This window comes from Gymnogyps californianus, chromosome 18 (genome assembly GCF_018139145.2).
Source record: "Gymnogyps californianus isolate 813 chromosome 18, ASM1813914v2, whole genome shotgun sequence".
Lineage (NCBI taxonomy): Eukaryota > Metazoa > Chordata > Aves > Accipitriformes > Cathartidae > Gymnogyps > Gymnogyps californianus.
In genome coordinates this window covers 10,560,452-10,585,842 of record NC_059488.1, presented here as the reverse complement: position 1 = coordinate 10,585,842, position 25,391 = coordinate 10,560,452, and the positions used below count along the sequence as shown (strand labels likewise).

Below are 25,391 nucleotides of genomic sequence, written 5' to 3'. Positions count from 1 at the left end.
TCCCCTTAGACTCCCCTAGTGCCCAGCCCTCACCCAAAGCTGTGGGATGGGTGCTAGATGGGAAGGTGGTGGTCAGCCAGGCCATGGCTGAAATTGCTACTGGGAGTAGAATTTTGGATGATCTGTCTGGGGAGACAGATAAGACAAATATTCGTGTGTGCATGTGGCCAGCGTGTGCCAGGATGCTCTAAAAACTAGAAATGACTGAGTAGAGTTGCTGGAGCACTTACGTAAAATATCTAAATAAATCTTTAATATTTCTAATTGCAAATGTACATAAATTGCACGGCCACATCATTTCTTTGAACACCAACAACTTTCTCTGTACATTATTACATAGTTTAAAAGGAGCTGAAGGAGATTCAGCAAACACTTCCACTTTGCTTTTTTGTTTTTAAACATACTTACAAAAAAAATCTTTTTTTCTTTATAAGAGGATATAAAACATAGCGACTGCTTATCAGGAACAAGTATCAGCCTAAGCAGATATACAGAGAGAGGTATATCTTAAGACACAGTGATGTATGATAAAGGAATATGTGAACATGGAGACTGCACTCTGGGGTACTGGTAGCTGATGCAGAACCACATGGCATTTACAGCAATGTCACAGCTGAGGTGATCTGTGAAAGTCAATGCTTGAACGTGACACCCTTTTTCAAAGCGCGGTTGTTTCTGAATGTTGTGCAACACCCTCAAGATTGGACTTGGTTTGTAAAGCCCATCAGCTGCATGTTGGCATGCTGCTGTCGTCCTCCCTCTCCCCCCATGTGTAATTTTTCCCCAAGGGAAAAGAAAAAGGCAACAGTTATCCGTGCAGGGTTAGAGCAGGGCAGGTGCCACGCGTCCACGCCTTGTGGCTAAGCAGTCTCCTCTGAAACTGCCCTGAAGTCAGAGACCTACTTGGAGATGGGCAGCGTCCCTTCCTGGGGCCAGTTAAGGGATCTCCTGGTGGAGAGGCTATGCACCCTGACCCATGTCAGGTCCCAGTACTGGCCGGGCTGGAGTCCTGGATTGCTTTGAACGCAAACCTTTGGGGAGGAGGTTGACCCCGACAGTCGTTGCGGGTGGGAAGGAGGGCGTGCTGCACGGGACCTCTCCCTCCCACCCCAGGGACAGCGTCACAGTTGTTCCCTTTGGACTTTCTGCTTCGTGCTCCCCAGGCAAAGCTACAGGTTACGGACAGGGCAGTGACCGTGGTGGAGCTGCTGGGCACCGCTGGTCATAGGCGCTGCTTTTGGGAAGGCATCTCCCAGGGGCTGCTACCCCTGCCCTGGGAGCGCTGGGGGAAATGAGCCCCTTGCAGATCAAATCTATGAGCCACACCTTGTGGCTGTCCTGGCCAAAAGCATCAGTGTATGTTCTGTCTCCTGTGACTGAAAATCTTCTCCTTGTTCATCAAGGAACAGACCTCAGTATGTTTTCTATTGCATCTGGGTATGGACGTTAGTAACAGGGAAAAGCCTATGAGTGCTCTAAACTTTGGAAAGGATTGATTACTTGCTGATTGCTTTCCTAGGAGAGCCTGCGATGCCTTGCTCAGGTCCACCAAGTCCCTTCTCCCTTTAGGAATATTTGTAGTAGCAGAACCTGTGTCCTGCACCCTGCAGCAACCTACGGGGCTGGCTGCCAGGCCAGAGGATTCAGCGTGTTCTCACAGTGCAATCAGTGCTTTACAACTGCAAAAGCAGAAAACAAAACCAACCAGACTCAAATGACAATGCAGAGTGACGCAGGACTCTTTGGATGGCGACAGGATTTGCTTAAACTGGTGCAAAAGGGGCTGGTGACTACACTGTAGTATTAGTTGGCATGGGGAAGGACTTAGGTCCCTCCAATCTTTTGGCACTGAAGCCATAATTCCTGTCCAAACTAACGGTAATTTACAGTCCACAGAGACCTTGGGATACTGTTCAGTCCATTTCATCCCCCTTTACACAAAACTTTGCTCATTTTTTGGAAGCATTCACTACAGTTTAACAAAACCCCAAATCAAAACTCTTAAAACAGAATCCTTGAGGTGGACCAACCCCAAATCTGGATCCCTGGCTTCTCTCCCTTCCCCTTCCCTCAGATCGCCAAAGGGAGGAGGCTGAAATCATAACCTGTGTCTGGATCCAGAGTTGCTAGCTTGAGTCCACCTCTCCAAAACAGCAGTGAGATACAGCCAAATCCTGACCGAATAAGCAGCACCAGAAGTTACTATATACAACTGTTAGTGAGATAGATACGTTACAGTAAACACTGAAAACATTTACAAAAAAATATTAAGACTTGTATTAAGATAAAAATCTGAGTGTTTTTGTTTTGTTTACACTTTGACGAGTTTGCACTAGAACAGCCTCTTACTGTAGAAAGCGCAAGAACTAAAAAGAAAATGGAGCCGATCACAAAACATTACGGATAGTGGTTGCTTTGCTCTGGTGCTGCAAGCACCTCTTGGGATTGCCTCTGGTATTGCTACGCCAGATACCAGGTCCGAGGCCGCGTCGGGTAACCTGGCCATGCGGGGCTCGTGCGTGTGCTCGCACGCTCTCGCTGGCTCCCTCGCGCTCACGCGTGCGCACGCACACACACACGCACACACGTATATAAATGTACAGTTTATAAATAACAGAAACACAAACTGAAGTAACAGAACTGAACTGAGCCTGGATCTTAGAAACTACCCCCAAACCTTTTCAGGGAGGGTCATGTTTAGGTCCAGTTGTTGACAGTTGCAGGGGAAGGAGACAGGGTGAAAAAGAGGGGGGGAAGGAATCTCTACTGTAAAGAGACTTCGTCCTGATTTGGATTTCTTTTCGTACTGGCTCAAGAAACTAAGCAACAACTCCAGAAGGTGTTGGCACTGGAATTTTTAAGATTTAATAACTCGCTGTGGAAAGATTTAAGCGTTCCTGCTATTTCAGCAGAACGATGTGTGTTCAGTAATTTGCAAGTCTGAGGTTAACCAGGAGTTTCTGACAGATCGGGGCGGGGGGGAGCAGTGCCTTGGCTTGTGGTTGAGGAGAAGATTGAGATGTACTGTGCTTAGCTTCAGTACTAAAGAATTGTTTTGTGGGTGTTTCTTTTTTCCAGCTCTTACGGAGAGCACTGACTGCATCCCAAAATTACTTCCATGTATGAATGGAAACATGTTGCTGGTGGGGTGCCCGCCCCTGTGCTCTGTTAGCGTTTCCATTCCTCTATGTTACTTCTCTCTTGAAAAACTTCCGTCTCTCGCAACACAAATATTTTGGAACTCAAAAACAATCAGCTCTAAACATACATCTCAGGGCAACAGCGGTTTAAAATAGTCTTTTTGCAGGGTTTTTATAATGTGTTTGACTCTGAGACAATGGCAGATGCAAGTGTACGTACCCAACGGTTCACAGTACCCTGTATATTCCTAACCTGTCTGGGTCTTTCTCCAGTTGTAACCTTGTCAGTTTTGTGAGGTTCTTCAAAGCCATCTGTGCTAGTCTCCAAAATTCAAAGGTGACTGTACTTGTCATAAATACTTAGTTATTACTTTTCTCTGAGGAGCTCCGTTTGGGGTCTGCTGTGCGACTGCACCACTCTGCAGGCGTTGGTGGGGTGTGGAGACCTCAGTGCAACACGTTCGCTCCTCCAAGGACCAAGCTGCACCGGGCTTGGCCCAGGGCTTCCAGGGACCAGAAAAATGTTTAGGAAAAAAAGCATCTTTAATTTTGAAAACAATTGCATGTGGAAGAATGCTGTTAATGAGCCTCACGGCTGTGGGGCAGCATGGCAATGCAGAGCTTACTGGCAAACAGTGTCCTGCTCAGGCAGCCTAGGTAGTGTGAGGCTGGAGACGGTACCTAAGCTGTGCAGAGCTCAGTGAACATCCTAGTCCCTTTGGCTGTACATTTACACATGGCAGGAGGAGCTAGGACAGGCGTTGAGCAGTGTATTAAACTTTAGTGGGAGGAATAGGCAGATGTCCTGTACACTGTACACTGTCATCCGTATCTCAGAGAAATCTCTCTGGCTCTTGGTACGAGTGACCTGCTCTGAGAGTGGGAGTCATGAAGTACTAACTTAAAAAAACACAAACCAACAAACACACCGTGGCGGCAGGTCAGCGGCACAATCCCCCGTTAAGGAGGTGACCCCTCCGCTGAGCACAACGTGTCTGAATGTGCCGAATCTGCGTGTTTCAGCAGTTAGGAAAGTCTAATCCTGGCTTAGGCCTGCACAGTGCTCCTGACAAGGGGGCTTTCGGTGGTGGCTGCTGTTCTTGTTGGTTACTCCCTTATGACCATGTTTTACATTCTTCGAGCCGGTTAATTTCCATGCAGTGCTCATTCCCAATTTAAAGAGGACAGTATTCCAGAAAATGGGATCTTTTTTTTTCTAATGCATACTGTGAAAGAAAAGAAATACAATTACCGATCTTCATGGTTCTTCAGGGCTTTTTCTTGTTTCTTTGTTTGTTTTTCTCCCCAGTAGTAGTAAAAATCTCTGTACAGAGCATTACATCCCCATAACGAACCCTCTGTCAAGCAAGAAGCTGGCCATTTCACGTAGCCCCTCACTCCCCCTCTACCACAACGGGCACCAGGAAATCCAGCCCCTGTACCTCATTCACAGCTCGGGGACCAAGCTCAAGCAACATTTACTTTATTCTGTGGCTACAAGTATGTAGGGGGGCAGCGCCCTGCGGCTATTGCTTACAAAGACAGACTCTTCCCTATTATTTGTGAGAGAGCAGAAGCTGTAGAGAGGAATCAAGTCGCCATTCACCAGGTGCCAGCTCCTCCCTCCACTTGCGTGCCAGAGCCTTGGGCTTGCTCTGTTCCCCTGGGCTGCCCGGGGACCCCCAGGAGCCCCAGCAGCACCAGTCATGCCCTTCGCCACTGCCCTGCCACCATGGTTCCCCATGCAGCATCCCTTTGGCTACCACATTGCCCAGAGTGCGCCCTGACCTTTCATCTGGACTGTGCTCCCTATATGGGCGGAGTTAATTAAACACTAATTAGCTGCGTAAATGCCCTGTGGACAGTCACCCGCTGTAAAAGTCAGTGGCCTCACAAAAGCCACGTAAGGAAAGATGGCTGGGCTCAGCTCGGGGTTTGCTTTGGGAGAGGGCTGTGCTCCAGAGGGAGTCACAGGAGGAGCGGGCCAAGCTTTGCTGCCATCCCTCGTACGGCTACATCCAGCAGCACACTTTAACTGGACCTACTGGGCCATTGCCTGCTGCAGGCTCTGCCCAGCTCCCTTTATTTCGCTTACTGCAATGACAAGGACGTTATTCCTTGCTGGGAGGGGTGAGGCATATCCTTTGGGCAGTTTAGAAGGAAAAGGTTACTTTTGTTTAAACATTAAACACTGATTTAAATCCAACAGTGACAGCGATTCTCAAATAGATGTTATTTCCTTATGCCACTCATCTCACACTCGATCTTTCCGTCCCCTCAATGTGCTGGCATTAGCATCTCCCACAGAGGCTCAGTCAAGCGCGCCGTCCGCAGTAAGGAGCTGGTTTCTCTGGGGGGAGAGAGCAGCCGTTCTTTGAAGCCGCGGCTCACACCTGCTGCTGCACGGTCTCTCTGGCCAGGCCTCCTCTCCTGCGGCAGCGCCCTCCACGGGTTAACAATTACTGCTGTTTCTGAATTCTCCATTCTCTGTAATCTGCAATTTAGTTGGGTTTGTGGGGGAGATCCCATTACGCGTCTGCATGCTGTACCTCTCTTTCAGCTGAGTAAGGGCACTCATTAACCGTGCGTTGGCAGCATCCAATGAAGCAATGCGTTTCTCCTGCAAACAAACAGGCAGAGGGGAACGGTCAGTGGGAAGGCACGGAGACCTGTCCCTCTGTGAGGCCAGGGCTTGCCCTGAGACAGCAACCCAGAGGCCTCTTGGACCAGGACCTTTCTCTTTGGCATTCTTAGGTGTGGGTTTTTTAAGTGCTACACAGCATTTTTTGAAATCCACTGCTATTAGCAGGGCCACAAATGTACTTTGCCTGTGCAATGACAGCTAAATTCATTTTAGCATCCTGAACAAAATGGAGATAATGTAGTTTCTCTAATTCTTCAGTTACACAGAAATTCATTGTACCATTTGCTCTAACTGCAGCTGTTACAAAGATTGTAAGATTCCTTTTCTAAAACCAAGCTCTCCCAAGATGGTTATTTTTGTCAGTGTTTAATTGATGTTGTTAGTGTAAATTAATTGTTTAAATGACTTGTGGCCTCCCAGGATGGCTTTGATGGCAACTCTCACCAATTACAGTATCACAAGGATGGGAGCAAGAGTTTCCATGTTGCAGCCTGCTTCCGCCACTCCTGCTCTTTGCGACACTGAACAAGTCATCATCCTTCTCTGTCTGCCACTAGCAGAAGGGAACAGCACCAACTCAGAGGGGCACAGTAGTTTGCCTGTGTGTAACTTTGAAGGTCCACGTATGAACATGCCCAACACTATTGTACAGCCTGAGATGACAAAAAGAGAACAGTGTAGACATGGCTCCCATGTAACACACAAGATGGCAGGAGACAGGACAGCCCGTCGAGAGCTGCTGGCGAGTCTGCACCGCTCGCGCCTTACGGATGCCCCTGTATCTGCTAGGCTTTGCTGGAGTGCAGCAGGGAATATGATGATTTACTAGCACTGAACAAATTACTCTACAGAAAAACAGTGATTCTTTTTACAAAGTTACTACTGTCTCATCTCCTTTTTAATTAGCTATACAGTAAATTAGTCATGAGTGGTGACTCACAAGTGATTAATAGGGTTGTTAAGAGTAAGCTAGAATATACTGTCACCTAGCCACAACCTGTAGGAAGGCCTAGCTGCTGAGAAGATGCTGATCTCTGCCTAGACAAATTAAAAGATTATGGACTGTATTTTCAGATTCTCTTTTCCAAGCATAGTGTTTTGCACCCATCATCTGATGCTCCTCTGCCACTATAGCAATAACTGAGCTTCCCAATCCTGCAATCCACAACCCAAAGGCTGAAAAAACATGTTGGCTTTGCCCTGGCCAGGCTTTGTGTTCATTGTATCCAGGTCCTGCAAGCATTACTGGAACATGAAGCACCAAGCAAAGCTCCGGGGACCTCAGACTGAGCCAAACTGACTAACTGTGGGCATGATCCTTCCACAAACTTCCACCCCCCACATCCTCTGTGTCGCCTGCCAAGCTCCAAGGCTGGAAACAGCTGCACGAATGCAAATACTGTGACAATAAATCGCATTCTGCTGAAGTCTGACCAGCTCTGTCACTGACTGCAGCCTGGTGCTCACTCACCCACGCGCACAGTCTCACCATGCTTGAGCTGGCACTGCTGCACGTTGGCAGGCTAACCCTGGAAAGTGCTGCAGCCCTTGGTATCGGGGACTCACCTGTGCATCAATAATCTTCTGCTTGGAATCCACGGCAGCCTGCATTTCTGCGTGGTCCTTCTTTAACTCCTCCTCAACTGACATCAGTCTGGTAGCCGAACAGACAGGAAAAAAATTACATTTGTTGGGCTCTGCTAAGCCCAGATCTTAGTCTCATACACGTCTAAATCAGCCACCCAGAGTGAATGATACAGATCATGTCCTTATTTAGTCCTTGACACCAAGGAGGCAAAAGGGTGACGTACATCTCTGAAGCACATAGGAAGAGATGTGAAATACCAGAGAAGCTAGTCTGCAGATGCAACTGGCCTCACATAGCAGCCCCCATCATCCATACCAGGTCAAACCGTCTCATCTGAAATTGCAATGCTGAGGCACACACTGAGATGCTCCCAGGACCCGCACTTGTGCATTTGAGCACAAAGGAGACACACAGAGAGTCACTGGTGCTACCTTTTCTTACACACAAACCAAAAGTTTAGAACCAGTCTTTTTTCTGGCTCTTACTCTTCTCTAGAGACCTCTATAGCAGACTGTCCCAAAGCTTAAGTGACACAGAACAGCGAAGGCTGACCCATTTCTGAGCGCTGATTAAAAGCACCAAGTTGGCTTGGCTCAGGTAAAGGTGAAGCTAGCTGCACTGGAACAGTCTATGTCCCGGACAAATGTAAACACCACATCCCACTGGGTGGGAGAAAGGGATTCATAGCTAGGAGTAATGGGATGGTGATGAGATCTTTAGCTAAACATCAGGAAAAGAACATTTTGATCATTAAATCTATTGCTCATATGAACAGAAGAGCAAGCCTGCCAGACCCTCCAAGAACTGGGGTGGGCTGCCAGCTCTCCCCTCCTGAAGTTTTGCCTTTGTGAATCAGGAAAACTTTGGGGTTTTCCTTGTCCCAGGTAACACTGATGGGGGGACCCAAAGAGTCAGGGCTTGAAATCTGCCCCCAGGGCCTGTAACCCAGAAGGGCAGGAAGTGAGTAGATGCTGGAAAACCCACATGGGAAACCTGCCTGCACCTCCAAATAATGCCAGCCAGGCTGCCTGCCTTACTGTCATCATCTCCAGCGCTCCCATCTCCCCTGTACCTGCTGATGATGCCCTTCATCTGGATCTCCTTATCCTCCTGCTGTCTCCGGAGCCGCTCCTCGCTCTCCTCCAGCCTGGCCTGGTACTCAAGCATCAGCTTCTGCGTTGTCTCCTCCTGGCATTTGAAGCGAGTCTCATACTCCTCCAGCTTCTTGTTGGAGATGCGCAGCTTGTCCTGCAGCACCACTAGGTCCTGCTGGTACTACAGCACGCAAGGACAGACACAGGAGGAGAAAACACATGTGGCATGTTACCTAGTAGGGCTTTGCCCTTGCCAGGGTTTCCACATAACCCGATTATGCCCCTCTCCTTGCATTAGACTAGCTGCAAACCCGTATCAGATAACCCCGCTTGCCGACACCTCCTCTTCAGTCTTCTCCACACTGTGCTAGTAGCGATGCTGCGTTCCACTGGGCAGGCAGGTCACTGGCAGGTTCAGAGAATGGGTTGTTAGCAGAGTCTGGCATTTCACATGGGGAACGCAGGTTAGAGTGAGTGAATGGCAAACGCAGCTGGCATCTTCCTCACACTAACAGCGCAGGGCTAAACGCAGGCAGGAGAAGCTGCACTGGTGGGATTTTGGGTTTATACATGAGCTCTTCAGTCTACAACAATAAATGTGGGCGCTTTGGACATGCTGGAAGCCAAGCACGAGCTGTTAGCGCTGCCTGCCTCCGGCCAGGCAGCAGGCTCTGCAACATTGACAGACGTAGGCCACTGCCGTCTTGGCACAAAGCGGTCACCCTTCGTCAAGGCGAGGGCAACTCGCTGGCACTACTGCCTTTTGGGGCCCAGCATTTTAAACAACGCAATCAGATGTCAAACCAGGGTTCAATCTGAGAAGAGCTGCTGCATGAAGCCAAGACCCCCACAGTTGTACTGTTCATTCAGATGAAGCTAAAAATCATCAGCAGAAGAATCACATAAAGCAATTAAAAAAAATTAAGAGCTTTCTAACTCAGTAAAACTGGGTTCAGCTATTGCAGAAGCACAGCATTCAGTACAACTTGCTTTGCTAAAGGAAAAATCTAGTGTGTATCTGTACAAAAAAACCCCACTTTAATTTCAAAAAATTATCTTTGGAAATCGTCTTTTAAAAAATCTCAACTGGCATAACCTTAGAATTAACATGCAGCTGATAATCTGACAAGCTGCTTTTAAAAGAGTCAGACATAGGAAAGACTTCCATCTGAGTCATGAAGTCTGTTACAAAGCTACAAGTGTTATTCATGAACTGACAGAAACGTGCTTAATTGTGTATTGACTTGGCTACCTGAAAAATACAGCCTTTCCCTTTGGCCATCGCCACCTGTGTAAGCACTCGAATGATGGACTTGGTTGTGTCCCAGTTTTGAGAGTCCTGCTGGGTGACCAGCAGATCAGCTCTGTGAGAATGGAATGCAGCCAGGCTGCTGCCCATGTACTGGTCAGCTGGACCCCCAGCCCTTGTAAATCCATGTTGCTTTCCTAATATTACTCCGCTAACTGACTGGCTGACAGCAAAAGTAACTGTAACTCCCAAGGACTGAAAATTTATGATGCTGATGGTCTTCCTGAATTGCCGAAGTATTTGAGCTGTGGCTGGCAGATGGGCAGGACCTCTGAGCATCTTCTGCCTGGGCAGGGACAGGCACAACAGATCACTCTGTTTTTCCTTTAGCAAAGCTTTTACTGCAGCACTGACACCACACAGTTTGCACATGTAACCTGGAGCGATGATGGAACACAAATGCCCATACAGTTGCACAGAAGCACTAAAGTCAGACAGAAGGGAGTTGCTTGAACGGGAAAGATTAAATACCTACCCTAGCCTTAAAACAGGAGCAGCGTAAGTGAGCTCAAATGATAGCAGGAGAGGCCTCAGAGACCGAAGGAGTCGCTCCTGTCTCTAGAACACTTGTCTCATCCTCAGTTACCATTCACGTCTTACAGTAATGGGGAGAGAGATTATGCTAATGGTGATCTTTAATGTCAGTGACTGATGTGACAGCAAAGTAACAAAAGATGCTGCATGGGAATGAGACAGCAGGCTCCTGGGGGGTGGGGGCTCCCTCTGAACTTGGGACAGGGACTGGTTTGCTGCAATACCGTCAGTTTGTAATCCCACCGTCGTCTACCTTGAGCAGGGCCTGTGCTGGCGAGCCCCTCCCTGCACGGGATGGGGTGAGCCTGGCACGTCCCGGGGGGCAGCGGCCTCTCGGGCTGGCACAGAAACAGAGCAGTCCCTGCGAGTGCCCACCTGGTAAAAGCTGAGCCCGTTTCACAGGAAAGGGTGCCAGGAAGGGGATTAGTGACAAAGCTTGGCATGCACCGTGTCCACACCGGAGGGCCATCTGCCTGCCCGCAGGAGCTGGCAGGTGTGAGCTGCAGAAGGCCAGCACACGTTTCTTAGTGTGTGGTCCTTCGGCATTTCACCTCACTCCAGTTCCACTGCAACAGCAAAGCTTGCCGCTGTCATCTCCACTGCAGACTCAAATGAGCACTGAACCCTTTTAGAAGCCCTTCAATGACTAAATGCAGCAATAACCCAGTGCATGATGCACCAGTCTGACAATGCCTTCTCTTTGATCTGCTGCCTACTGGTGTCTCTGCTTAGGTGGTAGTCAAGATTTCCATACCTCTGCAAACAAACTCTGCTAAACATGTACACTTCTCTGTGTCAGCTGCTCTCTGATCAGTACAAGTCTGTGTATTTACAGCAATACCCAAGGAGCAGAAAGCCAGTAAGAAATGGGCTGAACTCTCACAAAACTGCCACGCTCTTCCTGGGGCAGCTGGGAGCCATCACCTTCTATCTCCCAGTCCCTACGGTACCTGCCTTTGGCATATCGCTTGAATTTAACAGGTGACAGTCCCAAAATGATACAGCACAGCAAAATGAGGCCAGGAAGGCTATCATAACAAAACCAGAAACATATCTGTGCTGGAAAAACAGGAAGGAGGCTCAGGGAGGGGCCTGCAGTTCTGTGGGACCAGGTGGTAGCACGTGGCTGGTGTGACAGAGGAGCACATTGAGGAAACATCCCAAGTGCCAACTGTGCCCAACTGCAGAGGTGCTGGCAGAGCCAGGCTGCTGAGAAAGCACCTTGCAGAAGCAGCAATCGGCAAAGATAGGATCTTCTCAGCTCTTGACTGCTGGATCCTTATTTCTCACCCTACTTTGTCACCCCTAGCCAGGCCTACTCTGTCTCTTCCCTGCTTCTCCCACCTCAGGCTTGTTTGGGAAAGAGGGGACGTGAGCAGCACCCCTCTCCTTTGCCAGCAGCACAGGGCCTCTCCGGGACAGTAGGCTCAGACTGAATACTCTGGAACTGACTCCCTGACAGACCCCCAGATTGGTCAGGCCCTAGTCTGTGTGACACAGCCGTAAGACCGGGGCAGTATCACGGCAACAGTGAAGTCACCCCAGGCCCCAGTGCTGTCCCTGAGACCAGAGCCTGGACTTAATTTTTAGGTCTGTTTACAGCCTTTTGACATGGAAGCTGCTTCTTGCTACATGTCCCTCTTGTGAGGCACGAGGCTGCCTGTACCTTACTCTCACCTCTTACTACAGGTGTGCTTAATTAACTTAAGCTTTCTTCTCCTGCAGCCAGAGGGAGTAGGAATGGGGGAAGTAACAGGCACTGGCTGGCTTCAGAGTTTGTTGCAGAGCAGCACCAGCACTCGATTCCTGGCTCCTGTTTTTCTTACTTGCTTTCATCAGAGGGTAATTCCAGTCACTGAATGTGTGAAAACCTCCCAAACCTTCCCCAGAAGTGCCCTGTGAGGCTGAGCAGGGCAGAGAGCAACCTGACGCCCCTCTCTCCTGGGCAGGGATGTGCCACACAGCCCACCTTGTCCCCAGGGTGCTCAGATGAACGACATTCAAGGAAATCCTCTCTCTATTTAGAAACTTGTTTCAATCCAATCAGGTTTTACCTTTTCTGCTTGGCTGAGCTCGTCCTTATTCCTGAGCTTATCCCTGTGCTTGGAATCTGGGTCAATGCTTTCATCTTCTAAAAACTGCATGTTCATATTCAAAAGCCAAGCAGCAGTGCGGTCCAGGGCATTGGGGTTCACAGGAGAAGGGGCCTACAATGAAACATACAACCATAACAAAAGAAAAACCTGTAACAGAAATGATCATGAAGCTGGAGAGAGAGAATTTCCTTCCAAGCAAGCCCTCTCACATGCTGCTCAAATAGCAACGAACAAGTCTGAGCCACCAGAGCAGCTGGGGCTGGGGGGTAGGAACAACTCCTATTCTGCATCGGCACATCATTTTAGGTCAAACAGCCTTTGACAGGCCAAATTCTTCCCTGTGCCACCCCCACAGAACAGACGTACAACGGCGCACTGCAGTGGGGTCCTGCTGAAAGTAACGGGCCCAGGTTTCTGAGCAGGTCCTGTCACCTCAGGACATGACCTGAGAAGGCGCCGAGCTGCAGGCAAACAGAGTGGCTTGACGTGGTATATTCAGTCCACAAGCAGAGATTTCACTCAACTCTTCAGCCTCTTTTACTGAGCCGTCTTTTTGCTTGCTGTGGAGATTTCATACAGATAAAACCAGATCTGCAAACTGAAATGCTACTTTTGGTCACGCAGGTGCCTTCTTGGAAAATAAAGGTTTCTTTTTGGCTGAGACTACACTTAAGATGCTGGAGAGGTCTAAATGCTCGACATCTTAGTAGTTCATCTCTACGTTTGTTCATGTAGCTATGGGAGCTCAAGGAGCAGTGCTGTTCTACAGTCAGTGAGCTACAGCGACGGCTGCTGCTTTTCAGTCCTAGCCTGGGCAGGGACTGCAAATGGCATTGCCTAAATATTTTCCAACCACATTACAAGGTTGAGGAAGTCAACCTCCAGCTACTTCCCCTCCATCTTGGCTCATTATAAACTGCAGTAAACAGCATCTTGGATGAATACAAGGGATCTGGATGACTTGGTCAAGGCAATTCAAGTTAACAAGTCAGAAATGTTGGGGGCTTTCTCCTTCATTAAAACCTCTGGACAGCAGAGAAACCCAGTCCCCGGCAAGCAGCAAAACAGGAGGTTCTGTACTTGGAAGGAGTGGGGACTGGTTTAATCACCTCACTGGGGTTGGGGGCTTTCCCATGCCATCTTCCAGTCTGGTCTTCTACATCCAGAATTTTAAATCAGAAGTTTCAGACTCAGCTTATGAACATCACCTGCTATAAATCCTCACCCGGCTTGTGGCTTTCTGCTTTTTCTTGCATCTCCAGCTCGGGCACTGCACCTGTGGTGGCTGCTCAGAATTTCTGCCTCCAAGGAGTGGTGGCCACCCGGGTTCATTTCAGCAGCGTAAAGGCCACTGGTGAAGGATGTCAATGAACAGAGCTCAGCCTGCTCTGCACGGGTCCTTCTGCCTCTTTCTTCCTTCTCTGAAGAAGTAAAAAAGGACATCTGATCTGGCCTGGGACAGTCTGGAAGTCAGCTCAGCAGGTGAACTTACAAAAGTAGAAGCGCTTCTGGCTGGCAGAACGAGGTTCATAGACTTCTACTAAAATGGCCACCAAATGGGATTTCTTTGTTCTCAAGCAGCGTTTAATACCACCAACTATGAGCAAGCAGTTTCATTATGGTTTACAGATGCTGCTAACATACAAGTAAAATGCGCAGATGAAGGGTAGGAGAGGCATTCTGAGGACTTCAGGTCTTGAGAGAAACTTTGAGAGGACAAGAGGGGTGGGTGGAGGAAAGATCTGCAAACACAACTTGGCCAGGGCTTTCCGAAGGTCACCCGGAGTTCACTGTTGTCTTTCTGGAAGAAACTCTGCTGCTTGCAGAGCTCTGTGCCCTCTGTACCTAATGAGTATTGATCCACATTATACAAATGCTGCTACATGTCATGCTTGCTAATGTCAGCGCTTATGAATCAATACCATATGCACAGAACAGCTCCAGATGGGGCTGATAAAACAGCCTTCAATGGGCAGCACTGACAAAGGCCTCCACGGCTGCCTTGTAAAGAAGAGGTAGTTACACCACCTCTGTTGCTCTTTCAACGCCGTACTGCTGAAAAGGTGCCTTAATACCACGTCTGGGCTGAGATGCAGCGAGCTCTTGCCAGTTGTCCACATTCTCTGGGTTTGCATTACTTTTAAAACTCTTCCTTTAGGCACTGAGAGGCCCTACTGTGTTAATTTTCTATAGGGTTAGTTCTGAAATGTAGAATGAATAAATGAGCTCTAGAAAAATGATTTATCCATACCAGGAAAACCAGAGGGCCCTGGGTCTGTGACCTACTGCTTTCAGTTTTAGCACCACAAATAGTGAGATTTATTTCTGGGCAGACCAGCATGTGGTCTGGGACCTGAATCACTGCAGAGCTCTGCACAGCAGGAACTTCACTCTCGGCGGGGAGCACACTCCTTCCTTACCGCTCTCACCTCCCCAGATGCACTTACAGGAGGGTCTCACAGAGCAAACAGGAGTGTCCCGGAGTGCCGTGGCTCTGCTGGGACAGGAGCGGCAGCAGGAAGACTCTTAGTTACAAGAGAAGATTAGGGCCTGGTCCAAGCCTGGGAGATGGCGCGGGGTTGACCATGGCATGAGATGAGAGCCTGGGCATGAAGAGGCAAAGCAGTGACAAGATGGTAGCGCAGGACAGAGGGATGGCTGCCATCGCCCTCGTGTCTCTGCCACCTACCGCCTTGCGGCAGTCACACGCCGACGTGCCACGCAACGGAGGAATACAGAGAACGAACACTGGTCTGTGTCCCCTTCCCTGGAGGGCCTCCGTCTCAGGCCAAGCTGGGTGCAAGAGCTAAGGTACATCCCCACATGCAGTGCCACCATGGGGTTGGCACTGATGTGGCAACTCACAGCCACAATGACATCCCCTCCCATTGCAGCAATCCCCACTGGCCAATTTCTTCTCCAAGTCCACGGGCTGACCCCTGCCTGGCCCCTTCAACGCCCGGAGCTGGTACAGCCCCCAAACTCACCTGTTTGTGCATCGTGCGCTGCTTCATCTCAGGGCTGTCACCCTTGGAGGAAGAGGACTGCTGCCGGAGGCGGGCCCCGCTGCCGGGCCAGTCTGGCGAAGAGGACATCATGCTGCCGCTGGAGGGTCGCTGGTACTGAACCGTGTTCAGCAAGGAGGGTGGCGTTCGGCCCCGGGTGACAGGCGGGGGCGGCGGGGGCGGCTGGTCTATCCGCCTCTGCGGTCCCGCGCTGTTCTGCCGTGGCATGGTGGGCTGGCCGCCCTTCTCCGTCAGCGAGAGCTGCCGGCGGGCCAGCTCCCCCGTCCGGCGGGTGAAGTCCTCGCTGGCGGCAGGGGCGGCGAAGCCGTGCTTGTTGGCCGTCAGCTCCTCGCTGTTGCTGTGGGAGCTGAGCGAGCTGTGGCACTCAGAGCCAGAGTCGCCCAGGCCGCGGGGGGAGAGCGGCAGCCCGGCGGCCATCTGGTAGACGGGGTTCTGGAAGGAGAGGGGCGCCAGGAGCTGGGGCCGGCCGGGCGCGCTCTCACCGCTCGGCGTGGTGGGTGTCTGGCCCACCCGGCGCACAGTGGCCATGGCCGTCACGCTGTTCTGCTGAGTCCGTGCAGTCCATACGCCCTGCAACTGCCCGAGGGACGACTGACTGTCATTGAGGGAGTCAGCCGTGCCAGGCGCGTTGGCCCCACTGTCCAAGAGCCGATTGTCCTGCAAGTCCACCATGGACAAACTCTTGCTGCCATTAGACATCTGCACGTCGGGCTCATTGGCCTCTGAGTAACTGGAGCTTCGGGCAGGTGAGGGCTGGGCCCCAGCAGACCTTGTGACAAAAAACAAGTCCTTGTTTTCAGGGGTTGGAGATGGTAACCGTGTGAAATCTATCAGACTGCGGGGAAGTCAGTGCGTAAGGAAGAGGAGAGGAAAACAAAACAAAAAAGAAGAGTTGTGAATGCTGCACCGGAGCAGGAAAACGAAATCACTCAGAAGAAATCAGCGTGGCGCAGCTGTGCGGGAGGGGGACATAACCCAGCCCCTGGGCAGGGCTGGCCCGGCCAGGTCCGCCTGTGGGGAGGGACAGTGCAAGGGGAGCGGGGAGGACGGGGGGTGCAGAGTTGCCCTGGGCCAGCCCTGCGGGAGCAGGCAGGTGTAGGCAGGTGAGCAAGGAGCGTGCGTATGCGTGGTGAGAGCTCTGCGCTGTGCAGGAGGCATCGCAGACATGCTCGCAGGGGCTCTGCCTCCCCGGCTGGATCTGCTCATCACGCTGACAGCACGTGTCATCCTTTCTGCTTCCAACTGGCCGTATCCACGCCACTCTCGTGTCCCCTGCTCTGTACCTGGGCAGTAAGCTCCTGAGGGCACACTGGCCAATATCTGTACAGCATGGAACACCACGGGGGCCTGATCCACACTAGGCCTCCAAGGGTCAGACAGAGCTCTAACAGCAGAGCTAAAGCCTAGCAACTGAAGGTTATCCACCCATTCCTCCTGCTGTCACATACATTCATGCAATATTGATTTCTTGGGGACAGGAAGAAAGAGCTTTGCAGTAGCTTAATGTGAATATACCGCTGATCAAAGATGGTGCATTGTAAGCAAGTATTTGGGTGAAAGCATATTGTCAGAGAACCTCCATAGCATTAGATTTAAGTAATTGTACCTCACGCTGGGAAGCATTAGAGATGAAAGCTCTGATTAGAGCAAGTCCAGCACCATTGCTGCCTTTCATTCCTAATTAACCTGTTAAATATTACGCAGTTTCCGCTTACAAACTATTTTACTAGCACAGTCTTTCAATTTGTGTGGGCTCCATTTCATTTTCCACAAACAGAAACATTATAGGTCTGCAACAGAGTCATCTTCCCCATGAAGGAAACTCCTTACATAATTGGGCCAAAAGTATGTTAGGTGACTGTGTCTGTGAATCACTGCTCATCATTAAGAACACCCAGTATTATAAAAACTGGACAGAGCAGACTGGAATTCATTGCTGGGCCTCTACAGCTTGCCAACTGTTAGAGAAATGTCCAGATTTGGATGCCAGTGAATTCAGCACATACCCTATGTCTTACAAAGATGGATAAGGCCCATCCTATAAATCTTGCATGCTCAGAGACCTGATGAACTTAATGGCGATACCCATCACTTTGAGGTTAGCACAAACAAGCCCTCAAGTCCTCAAAGGATGAACATTTTGCTTCTACAGCCACATCTCAACAGCTGAGACCAGAACCGCCAAGTTCCTGATTCCCCAGACCACATCCCCAGTTTTGGCTCGCAAGGGACCGAGGATGGAGCCACGTGCTCACACTGCTGCCCACTGCTCTGTCTAGATTCAGAGCTGACCTACATCCAGCATCAGTTCTGCGATCAGAAAGCCTCGTCAATGGATCAGGCAACTCCATGCTATGCCTTGTCCTGCCTGTCCCTGCAGGTGCTCAGGTTTTGGCAACAGATGAATATTCAGTATTATTTCCCTGGTCTGTGGCCAGGCCACCTTTTTATGCTCTTACCCAGATAAGTCATTCTCTATCACCATTTTCTGTAGCCCCGCAGAGATGCTGTTGCCAGCATTAGGTGTGGATGCGGTGTGATCGGCCGTGACCGAGACCTGCACGCAGGCTGGGTTACTGAGTGCCGAGTTGACATCCCTCAGGATCCGAGGCAGGGGCCCAAGTTTTGTTGCAGTGCCCTGGGCAGAAAAGAGAGCAAAATTACTACCACCATCTTGTCTTTCTGCTAGAGAACTGTGGGCTTTGCCAGTTGCTGGACAGTCTCTTCAGTGAATCACATTAACAACATTCATTTTCTCCATCATTTACCACCGCCGCTGAGGCTATGGGATGTCCCACAACATGTGGCTTTAGAAACCATTTGCTGCTGTGGGGCAGAGGAAGCAAGCGTGATTAACAAAGTTCAGATATAGAAGAAGACAGCTATAGCCAAGCCTGGTCCAGGTCTCTTGACAAAAATCCTTTTAATTAAAAAGAAACCTTTTGAATCTGCTGGGACAGACAAAATCCTGGTGTTCAGCAGCTCTGCCTTCTCATCCCACCTGCCCCTCCATCCTCATCCCTCAATGATAAACAGCAGAGGAGGGACAGAGCTATACTCACCTGCCTCGAAGAAGGATGTAAAGAATGAGCTACTTCCGCAGCATGTGCAAAGGCTGGGGAAGTGCTAAGGGTCAGTAACAGCTGTGCTGCGCACAGATACAGCTAATGGACTGATACCTGCTGGACACGGGGAGGTGTGTGGTGTGGTAGATATGCCTAGCACTGGCCAACTGCGCTTCCCCCAAAGCCTGCCCCGCCATCCCGTCGGATACCTGCTCCAGTTGAGAAATGACTTCCCAGAGTAGCGAGTGCAAAGTGGACAGTTCCCGGCCCAGGTCAATGTAGCCTTCAAAGCCAGCTGTGTTTGAGATGGTTTCGGGATTGGAAATCTCCAACAGAAATCTCTGCATGTTAGTCCATTCGTGTTCCAGGAACTGATTCATAAAGGACATGTATTCCTCTTTGCTGCCAAACCTATCAAGACAGCAATACGAATTTCAGCTAAATCCCGTAAACAGAAGCGCAGTCAACAGAACGGGTAGGTACCTACACAGGTAAGAATGCCAGAGCCTTCCTCTGGCATCTGAACCCTTCAAAGCCTTTGGGATCCCCGGGTTGCTAGCAGGCACCTGGTACACCTCACTGATCATGGAACCAAAATTAACTCCAGCCTAACCCAGCTAAGTCCTCATCAGCATGGGATCTCCACAGTAGAAATGAAGATGAAAGCTAGAGAAACAAAGCCGTTCTTGGTAATGGAGTGTATCTTACTGCTGGGGCAGGGCACAGCCTCCAGAAATAGGACCTGTCACTGGAAATAAAGAAATCGTAATACCAAGCACCATCAACTGACCGAAGCCCAGTAAGTGATGGTGGTAGGAATCCTGCACTCTCCCTGCTCTTCCACAGGCACTGAGGCTAACTCCAGCTGTGCTGGCTGCTGCTGCCCCAGCACAGCCACTCTGGGGATCACCCTGGAGAGCCACATCTGCAGCTGGGCCAGCCCGTTTGTCCCCTCGGGCTTCCCGCAACCTCCTTCTGCCCTCCAAGCACTCCACCCAGACTTCGCTCTCAGTTAGATGTCTTATTTAGAGCACAACAGGGAGGGCCTCGTGGTTCAACTGTACCAGCAGCGGTTGGTGCTGTGCCAGTGCCAGCGATTCTGTGAGGAGAGGCTTGGCTGTGTGCCATCTGCAGGACAGCTCAGCTTGATCACTTTGGCTTGACTAATGTCAGCTTAGTTAAAGAGTCTTTCCTGCAAAGTGCTGAAAATCTGAAAACCCTTTAGTTAGGGATTGGTCAGGAATAGAGAGAATTTCTGTCATCTAGTGTAACACACTTGTACGTCTCCCGTCTGCGTCTGCGTGCATGTATGCGTATTCCTGACTGCGAGCGTGTGTACTAAGCTAGTTTCCAAATCTAAGAAGCTTTAAACAGAAACTGTCCATTCATGTTTCGGAAAGCTCATCATTTTGTTATCAGAGCTCAGGGTAAGTAGCTCAGAGCTGCAGCCAGTGGAAAGATTTTCAGAAATCTCTTGCTTTGTTTCCATCAAACCAATGGGCTTAGTTAGAAATTGATAGTGTCCCCTTTCTTTTTGCATACCTTCCCAGTTCAGACAACTGCATTTTAATAGCAGGGAAGGTCCCAGAGCTCACAGGAGGGAAAGACCAGCTCCTGAGCTACGCACCATTGCTGCTGTTTGGGTTCTGGTCCTGCTGGTGCCTCTGATGGGAGGCAGGCAGTGCACTGCCGCCAGCCATGCCCCGCACAGCCGTCACGGGACAAAGTGCCTGGCTGTGCCAGGACGTTCCTGCTGCCACCCTGCCTGCTCGTCTGTGTGGTCAAAACAGCCTGTTTTCCTGCTCATAAAACATGTCCTGTTTTGGAAACTTAAATGATCTCCCTGACCCGACAGTGAGGGAACGGGTCCCAGAGAGACGTGGGAGAAAAAGCCAACAGGAAACAAACAGGCCCTTTCCATCGAGGAAAGGAGTGGCCAGTGTGGGACTCCTGATGCCGGAGCCGTGGCTCTGCCCACACACCCAGAGTTTCCTTCCCCCTCTCCAGACCTGCACCCCGGCTTACTTGGCGAAGTTGGCGAGGTTCTGGGTGACCTTGGCAATGAGGGTCAAAGTGCGTGCAGTGCGGTCATCTGGGTACTCCTGCAGGAGACTGAAGAGGGATGGGGACATGATGGCCGGACAGAGGAACCGGAGGAATAGGGAGGCACTGATCAGTCGCTCACTGATGTCTGGGCGGCCTCGATTGCTGCATTCTTGTCTCCATGAGGCAAAAACTTCTTTGAGCTCCCTTGGGAAGACACTGAAACGACAGAAGGACATGCAGGGATGGCAAGTTCAAGGCCAGGGTGTTCAAACCGCCACACAGCAGTAACTAAACATGGTGCGTATCAGCTGTGGGGTGTGACACCCAGACCTGTACAATGGTAGAGCCCTCTCACCCTGCTGATCCACAGCAGCACTGCTATCTACACCAGTCACGGGCTCTTGTCCTTTTTTTTTTTTTGCAGTGTTCGTCAGCAGACTCAAACCGCACAGGAAAAAGCAAAGCCGCTCCATAAAGTTGTAAGAGAAGCAGCTTTCATCAGACTATGTTCCTCGTTGTGCTGGGTGCCAAAACCCCAGACAACTGGGAAGATAAAGATATGAAACAAACCGTGCAAAGCAGCTCATCACAAGTCCGTTGGCTGTGTCAGGGGGCACTTTGAACTGGAGGGAAGCTCAACCACCAAGGTGGAGAGTGTCTCCTGAAGAAACACAGCATCGTGGCACCCCCTCGGCAGAAACACCAGCAGTACCGGGGTCACTGGCACAGCTGGTGCTTGGACGGAGGGCTGTGCAAATTGTACTACTGTTCAAGCACCTCGATCAAATCCCACTGTGACTACTACAAACGCAGAGCCCCACTGGAGGTACTCCAGCCTTGTAACTGCACAGACCTCAGCCTGGCTTTCCTGGATACCAGAATTCCCCTGGGTCCAGGAGGCGCTCGCTGCAGCAGCCCTTATCGCCGGAGAACCTGCTGCCTGTTTCTGCTCGGCCCTCCCCAGCTCCCTGCTCCCACCTTATCCTGTTCCCAGCATGTGTTATTTATTCAGCTGGACACTCCCACCCACAGGAGCAGGCGGGCAATGGGTCCCGCTGCACTGCCGTTGGTCCCCTGGGTCCCTGGTACGCAGCTCCCCACCCGCTCCAGAGGCTGCTCTGGCCAGCAACCACCGTCTTTGTTTCAAAACCAGAGCTGTTTACCGACGGAGCTGGATGGTACAAAAGCGGACTTAAGAGGGGTCAGGTGCCATTTTAGGCCATGCATCTCCGTAACAAACAGCCATTTCAGAGGATGGTTTCCCAGTTTTGCTGCAGGGACTATCTGGGAGAAGCAAAGCAATGTCAGCTGGCTTCTCACTGGCCTGCCCCCCTCTCTGGGACTGACTGCCCTGCAGCTGAACCTCACACGAGTCGGGAAGAAGAGAAAACCATGGGAGTTGCATGGCCAGAGACACCGTCCACTGTCCAGCAGCAGCAAGAACCAGGGTGGGAGGCTCCGAAACAGAGGAGCACTCAAGAGCAAAGAACCTGCTCGTGCATGCTGCCCCTGCGGCAGCATCGCCAGGCCTTCAGGTGAATACAAGGGCACTCCTGCTGCCAGCACTCCCTGTCCTCCAGCCTCTGCTTCCCAGGGCTACGGACACTCACTTCATCAAGCCCAACTGACTGCTCCTCGCCGCAGCTGCAGAGTTCAGGTCCCGTGGGGTTTGTGGTCCCTTAGAGTGGCACGTACCCTGCAGCCAAACGGCCGTGGCCTCTAGCTCCACGGTCATTCTCTGAGCCACCAGCGCACACGCTCAGCAGGCAGAGCCCTCACCCCTCATTTCATTAATCTGCCAGCTGCAGACCGCACTGCCCGGCCGCATGCCCCGGGTCTGGGGCTGCTGCTGTTAATCCCCGCCAGCGGGCACCCCACCATGCGCTTCCCACCCCAGGCAGCCCACTAGGCACAGCACTGCTGCATACAGAGGCCCATGTAGCTGCGCTCCAGGTTTTCACATTTCTCTCCGACCTTCTGACAGGGGCGGTGACACTCCATGGAAGTGCTTGGCAAATACCGCCGTCACGTTCAGTTTCGGCTCCGTGTTGGCTTCATGCTTCCACACTCGTGAGCTTTAACCCTGTGCTTTATAAATAACATTAGCCAATGTCTTTGGCTGGATAAATTCTCTGTCTTTGGCTTGATCCACACAATTGGACAAAGCCCTTTTACTTCACGGTATTTGCCCAGAAACAGGAGAATCCTTTAAGCAATTTAAGGCTTGAATGATCAGGACAGGTTGTACAGTTACTGGAAAGTAAACCCTTGAAAATGCATGCACCGGCTGCATACAGCCCGTGAGTACCGTTCACTATCACAGGCTGGGAGACCATAAAAGTTTAATTGTGTAACAGCGGATGGAATTCAGTTAGCCGGCTTTATGTGACAAACGGGCCTGTAATTCATTACCCAACTTTCCAGTAACGAGCTTCCACATGCTAAATTTCTGCTTACACTGAAACATTCCAGATGTCCAAATTATGTCATAATTATAACAATTTTCAGTTATTGTAAACCTCTTTCCTCTCTCTGACTCTCTCCGGCAGATGAGCATGCATACTCTGGCACTCTTATTTAAAGCAAGATCGTTAGCTATCAGGATACCTTGGCCAATCCCGAACACTCATCAGCCCAATTAATCCCCAAGAACCGCTGAGCACAAAGGACCAAGGGGGAACCACTCAGAGCAGCAGCTCAGCTGCTCCAGCCTTCCTTGGAAAGGCAGGACTGGACAAACAAACTTCCCGTGCATTCCTGACTTTCCTTAGGTCACTTTTCAAGCCTATTTTTAGAGTGACCTTTTAGTGCTACTTTGGCTATTTTTAGGAAGACATTAATTCAAACAATTACAATCCACTGGTGACTAAAAGCAGTGAATCCCTCCTGGGAGAGCAGGTAAATGCCATTCCTGAGTCAGAGAGTTATTAATTGGCCCAGGATAAGGTATAGCATACCTGTAAAGAAATCTGCCCTTTGCTTATTTGTGGTAGATATAGGAAGTCTGAGTGAGCCTCTTGCTGCTTGTTTTCTCCCTGAGCAGTATCAGGAAGAGCAATTCCCTTCCTGGGCTTGCAGGAGGGCACACTCAGTATCCTGGGAGATTACATATAATGGGTTTTCAGACCTCAACACAACAGGGGGATAGGAGAGAAAATGAGAAATCCTTATTACGAAAGACATCCTTCCTCCAATATTATCCTTAGTTGATGTTTTGCAACAACAGTGTTGCTACTAAATACATTAATAAAAACTAAGCCCAGACTTCTAAGCAGGAAGACTGCAAATCCAGCAGTAAGACATAAATAATCATTCTCTCATACGATCAGGACAAGAGTCTCTGGGTATGTTAGCAAGAAGCAGAAAGAAAATATTTTTATTTCTCCAAGCAAAGAGTCACAAGCCCATTTTTTTCCTCTTTCAGGTCATCTTTGCAGGCAGCATCTGTAAGAGACCCACGGACTCCTGGCTCCCAGTCCCCAAGGCTGAGCAGCAGGCAACACCATGAGCACAGCCATGCTTGACAGCCACCTCCACAAGATACGACTACCTTACTCCAGTCAATTTTGCATATTCGGGCCTGTTCCAACTAGTTGCAAGAACCTTTATCCTGAGAAGAAACAACTAGGAAATGCCTCAAACTGCATACCAGGCCTTGGGCCAAGGAGGCAATGGGCTCCCCATCTCTGCCTCAGCAAGCACCCTGGGGCTGAGAGAGAGAGGGGTTAACCCAGAGGAATGCAGGATGCTGAGCCAAACAGCAACTGAGGAGTAACAGCAGCATCCTCCCGGGCTCCAGCACTCTGCAACAAGAGAACATCTGCCTAAACAAAAGCTCCCTGCGCTGGTGCTGCTTCCTTGCAGGCAGGAGGAGTGCCACAGACCCTGCCTGCTGCAGAGAGGATTTCAAAACCTCACCTGATGCTCTGGGGAGGCAGGCAGAGTCTGTCAGTCTGATCCAGACTGAACCGTTACATGGGTAGGAAACCCAGGACATGCATTTCTGCCCTTTATTCCAGACTTTCATATACAGTTGGCATCAAGTCCCTCTCTGAATTGGTCACACTGGTAAAGGCATTTTGTGTTCCTTGACTCCACTGCCCTGTCCCCGTGTCTGCACCAGTAACCCTTCAGCACCCACTGAAAACAAGTGTGACGGAGAATCAGTGAGGCTGGCGCATCCCCAGAGCAGATACTCCAAACTCTGGCTGAGCGGGAGCTGCTGTCTCAGCCCCTGGCCATCCTCACCCTTGCTCCTGAACCACCAGGACTCCCCTTATGCGCTGCAGGACGCGGGCAGGGCCCCGCAGCTCTCCCTCCAAAGCTCTCTGACAAGCTGCCCATCAGCACAGCTAAGGGACAGGCACCAACAGCCTAAAGACAGACTGCTGCCACCCTCGTCCCCTGCAGCCGTACTGCCTCTGCGCTAGCTGAGGGCATGCGGAGGGGAGCGACACTCACGGGATACCGACCAGTAGGAGTTGATGATTTTGCAGAAGGCCAGCTCGCAGCACATTTTCAGGTTGCTCTGATGTTCAGGAAGGTCCGAAGATGAACACTTACTGGGATCCACCTCACAATTTTCATCTGATTCGTACAGTGCCTTGATAAATTCCCCTGTAAAACAGATAGTCGGTGATGGATTTTGGAGACATGAGAGACGCAGCCTTCAAGCAATTCTGTTCGTAAGCCCCAGTGCCTGAGCGGTTACCCTATGCCCCGTCACACTGGCTGAACAGAAGCCAGGTACGAAGGCAGGCGGTGGTGGCTCTGGGGGCAGGCTGTGCCCCAGCCAGCTCTCAAGATCTCCAAGCAGACCCAGGAGCAGCCGGCACTGCCTTGGGAGCTC

The 25,391-nt window shown here is 50.6% G+C and overlaps 1 protein-coding gene across 1 annotated transcript in view; it reads right to left on the bottom strand.

The window, feature by feature from the left end:
- Positions 1–231: 231 nt before the first annotated feature.
- The window catches only part of DAB2IP (DAB2 interacting protein), a 249,934-nt gene continuing 224,774 nt past the window's right edge, over positions 232–25,391 (bottom strand). The window contains exons 10-18 of the mRNA XM_050907722.1: positions 25,015–25,159; positions 20,522–20,758; positions 18,706–18,907; positions 17,891–18,069; positions 15,393–16,266; positions 12,364–12,516; positions 8,445–8,647; positions 7,351–7,438; positions 232–5,760 (exon numbers count right to left, since the gene is read on the bottom strand). Of these exons, the coding sequence (XP_050763679.1) occupies positions 5,593–5,760; positions 7,351–7,438; positions 8,445–8,647; positions 12,364–12,516; positions 15,393–16,266; positions 17,891–18,069; positions 18,706–18,907; positions 20,522–20,758; positions 25,015–25,159 (2,249 nt within the window). The 3' untranslated portion in view covers positions 232–5,592. The remainder of the gene's footprint in view (positions 5,761–7,350; positions 7,439–8,444; positions 8,648–12,363; positions 12,517–15,392; positions 16,267–17,890; positions 18,070–18,705; positions 18,908–20,521; positions 20,759–25,014; positions 25,160–25,391) is intronic.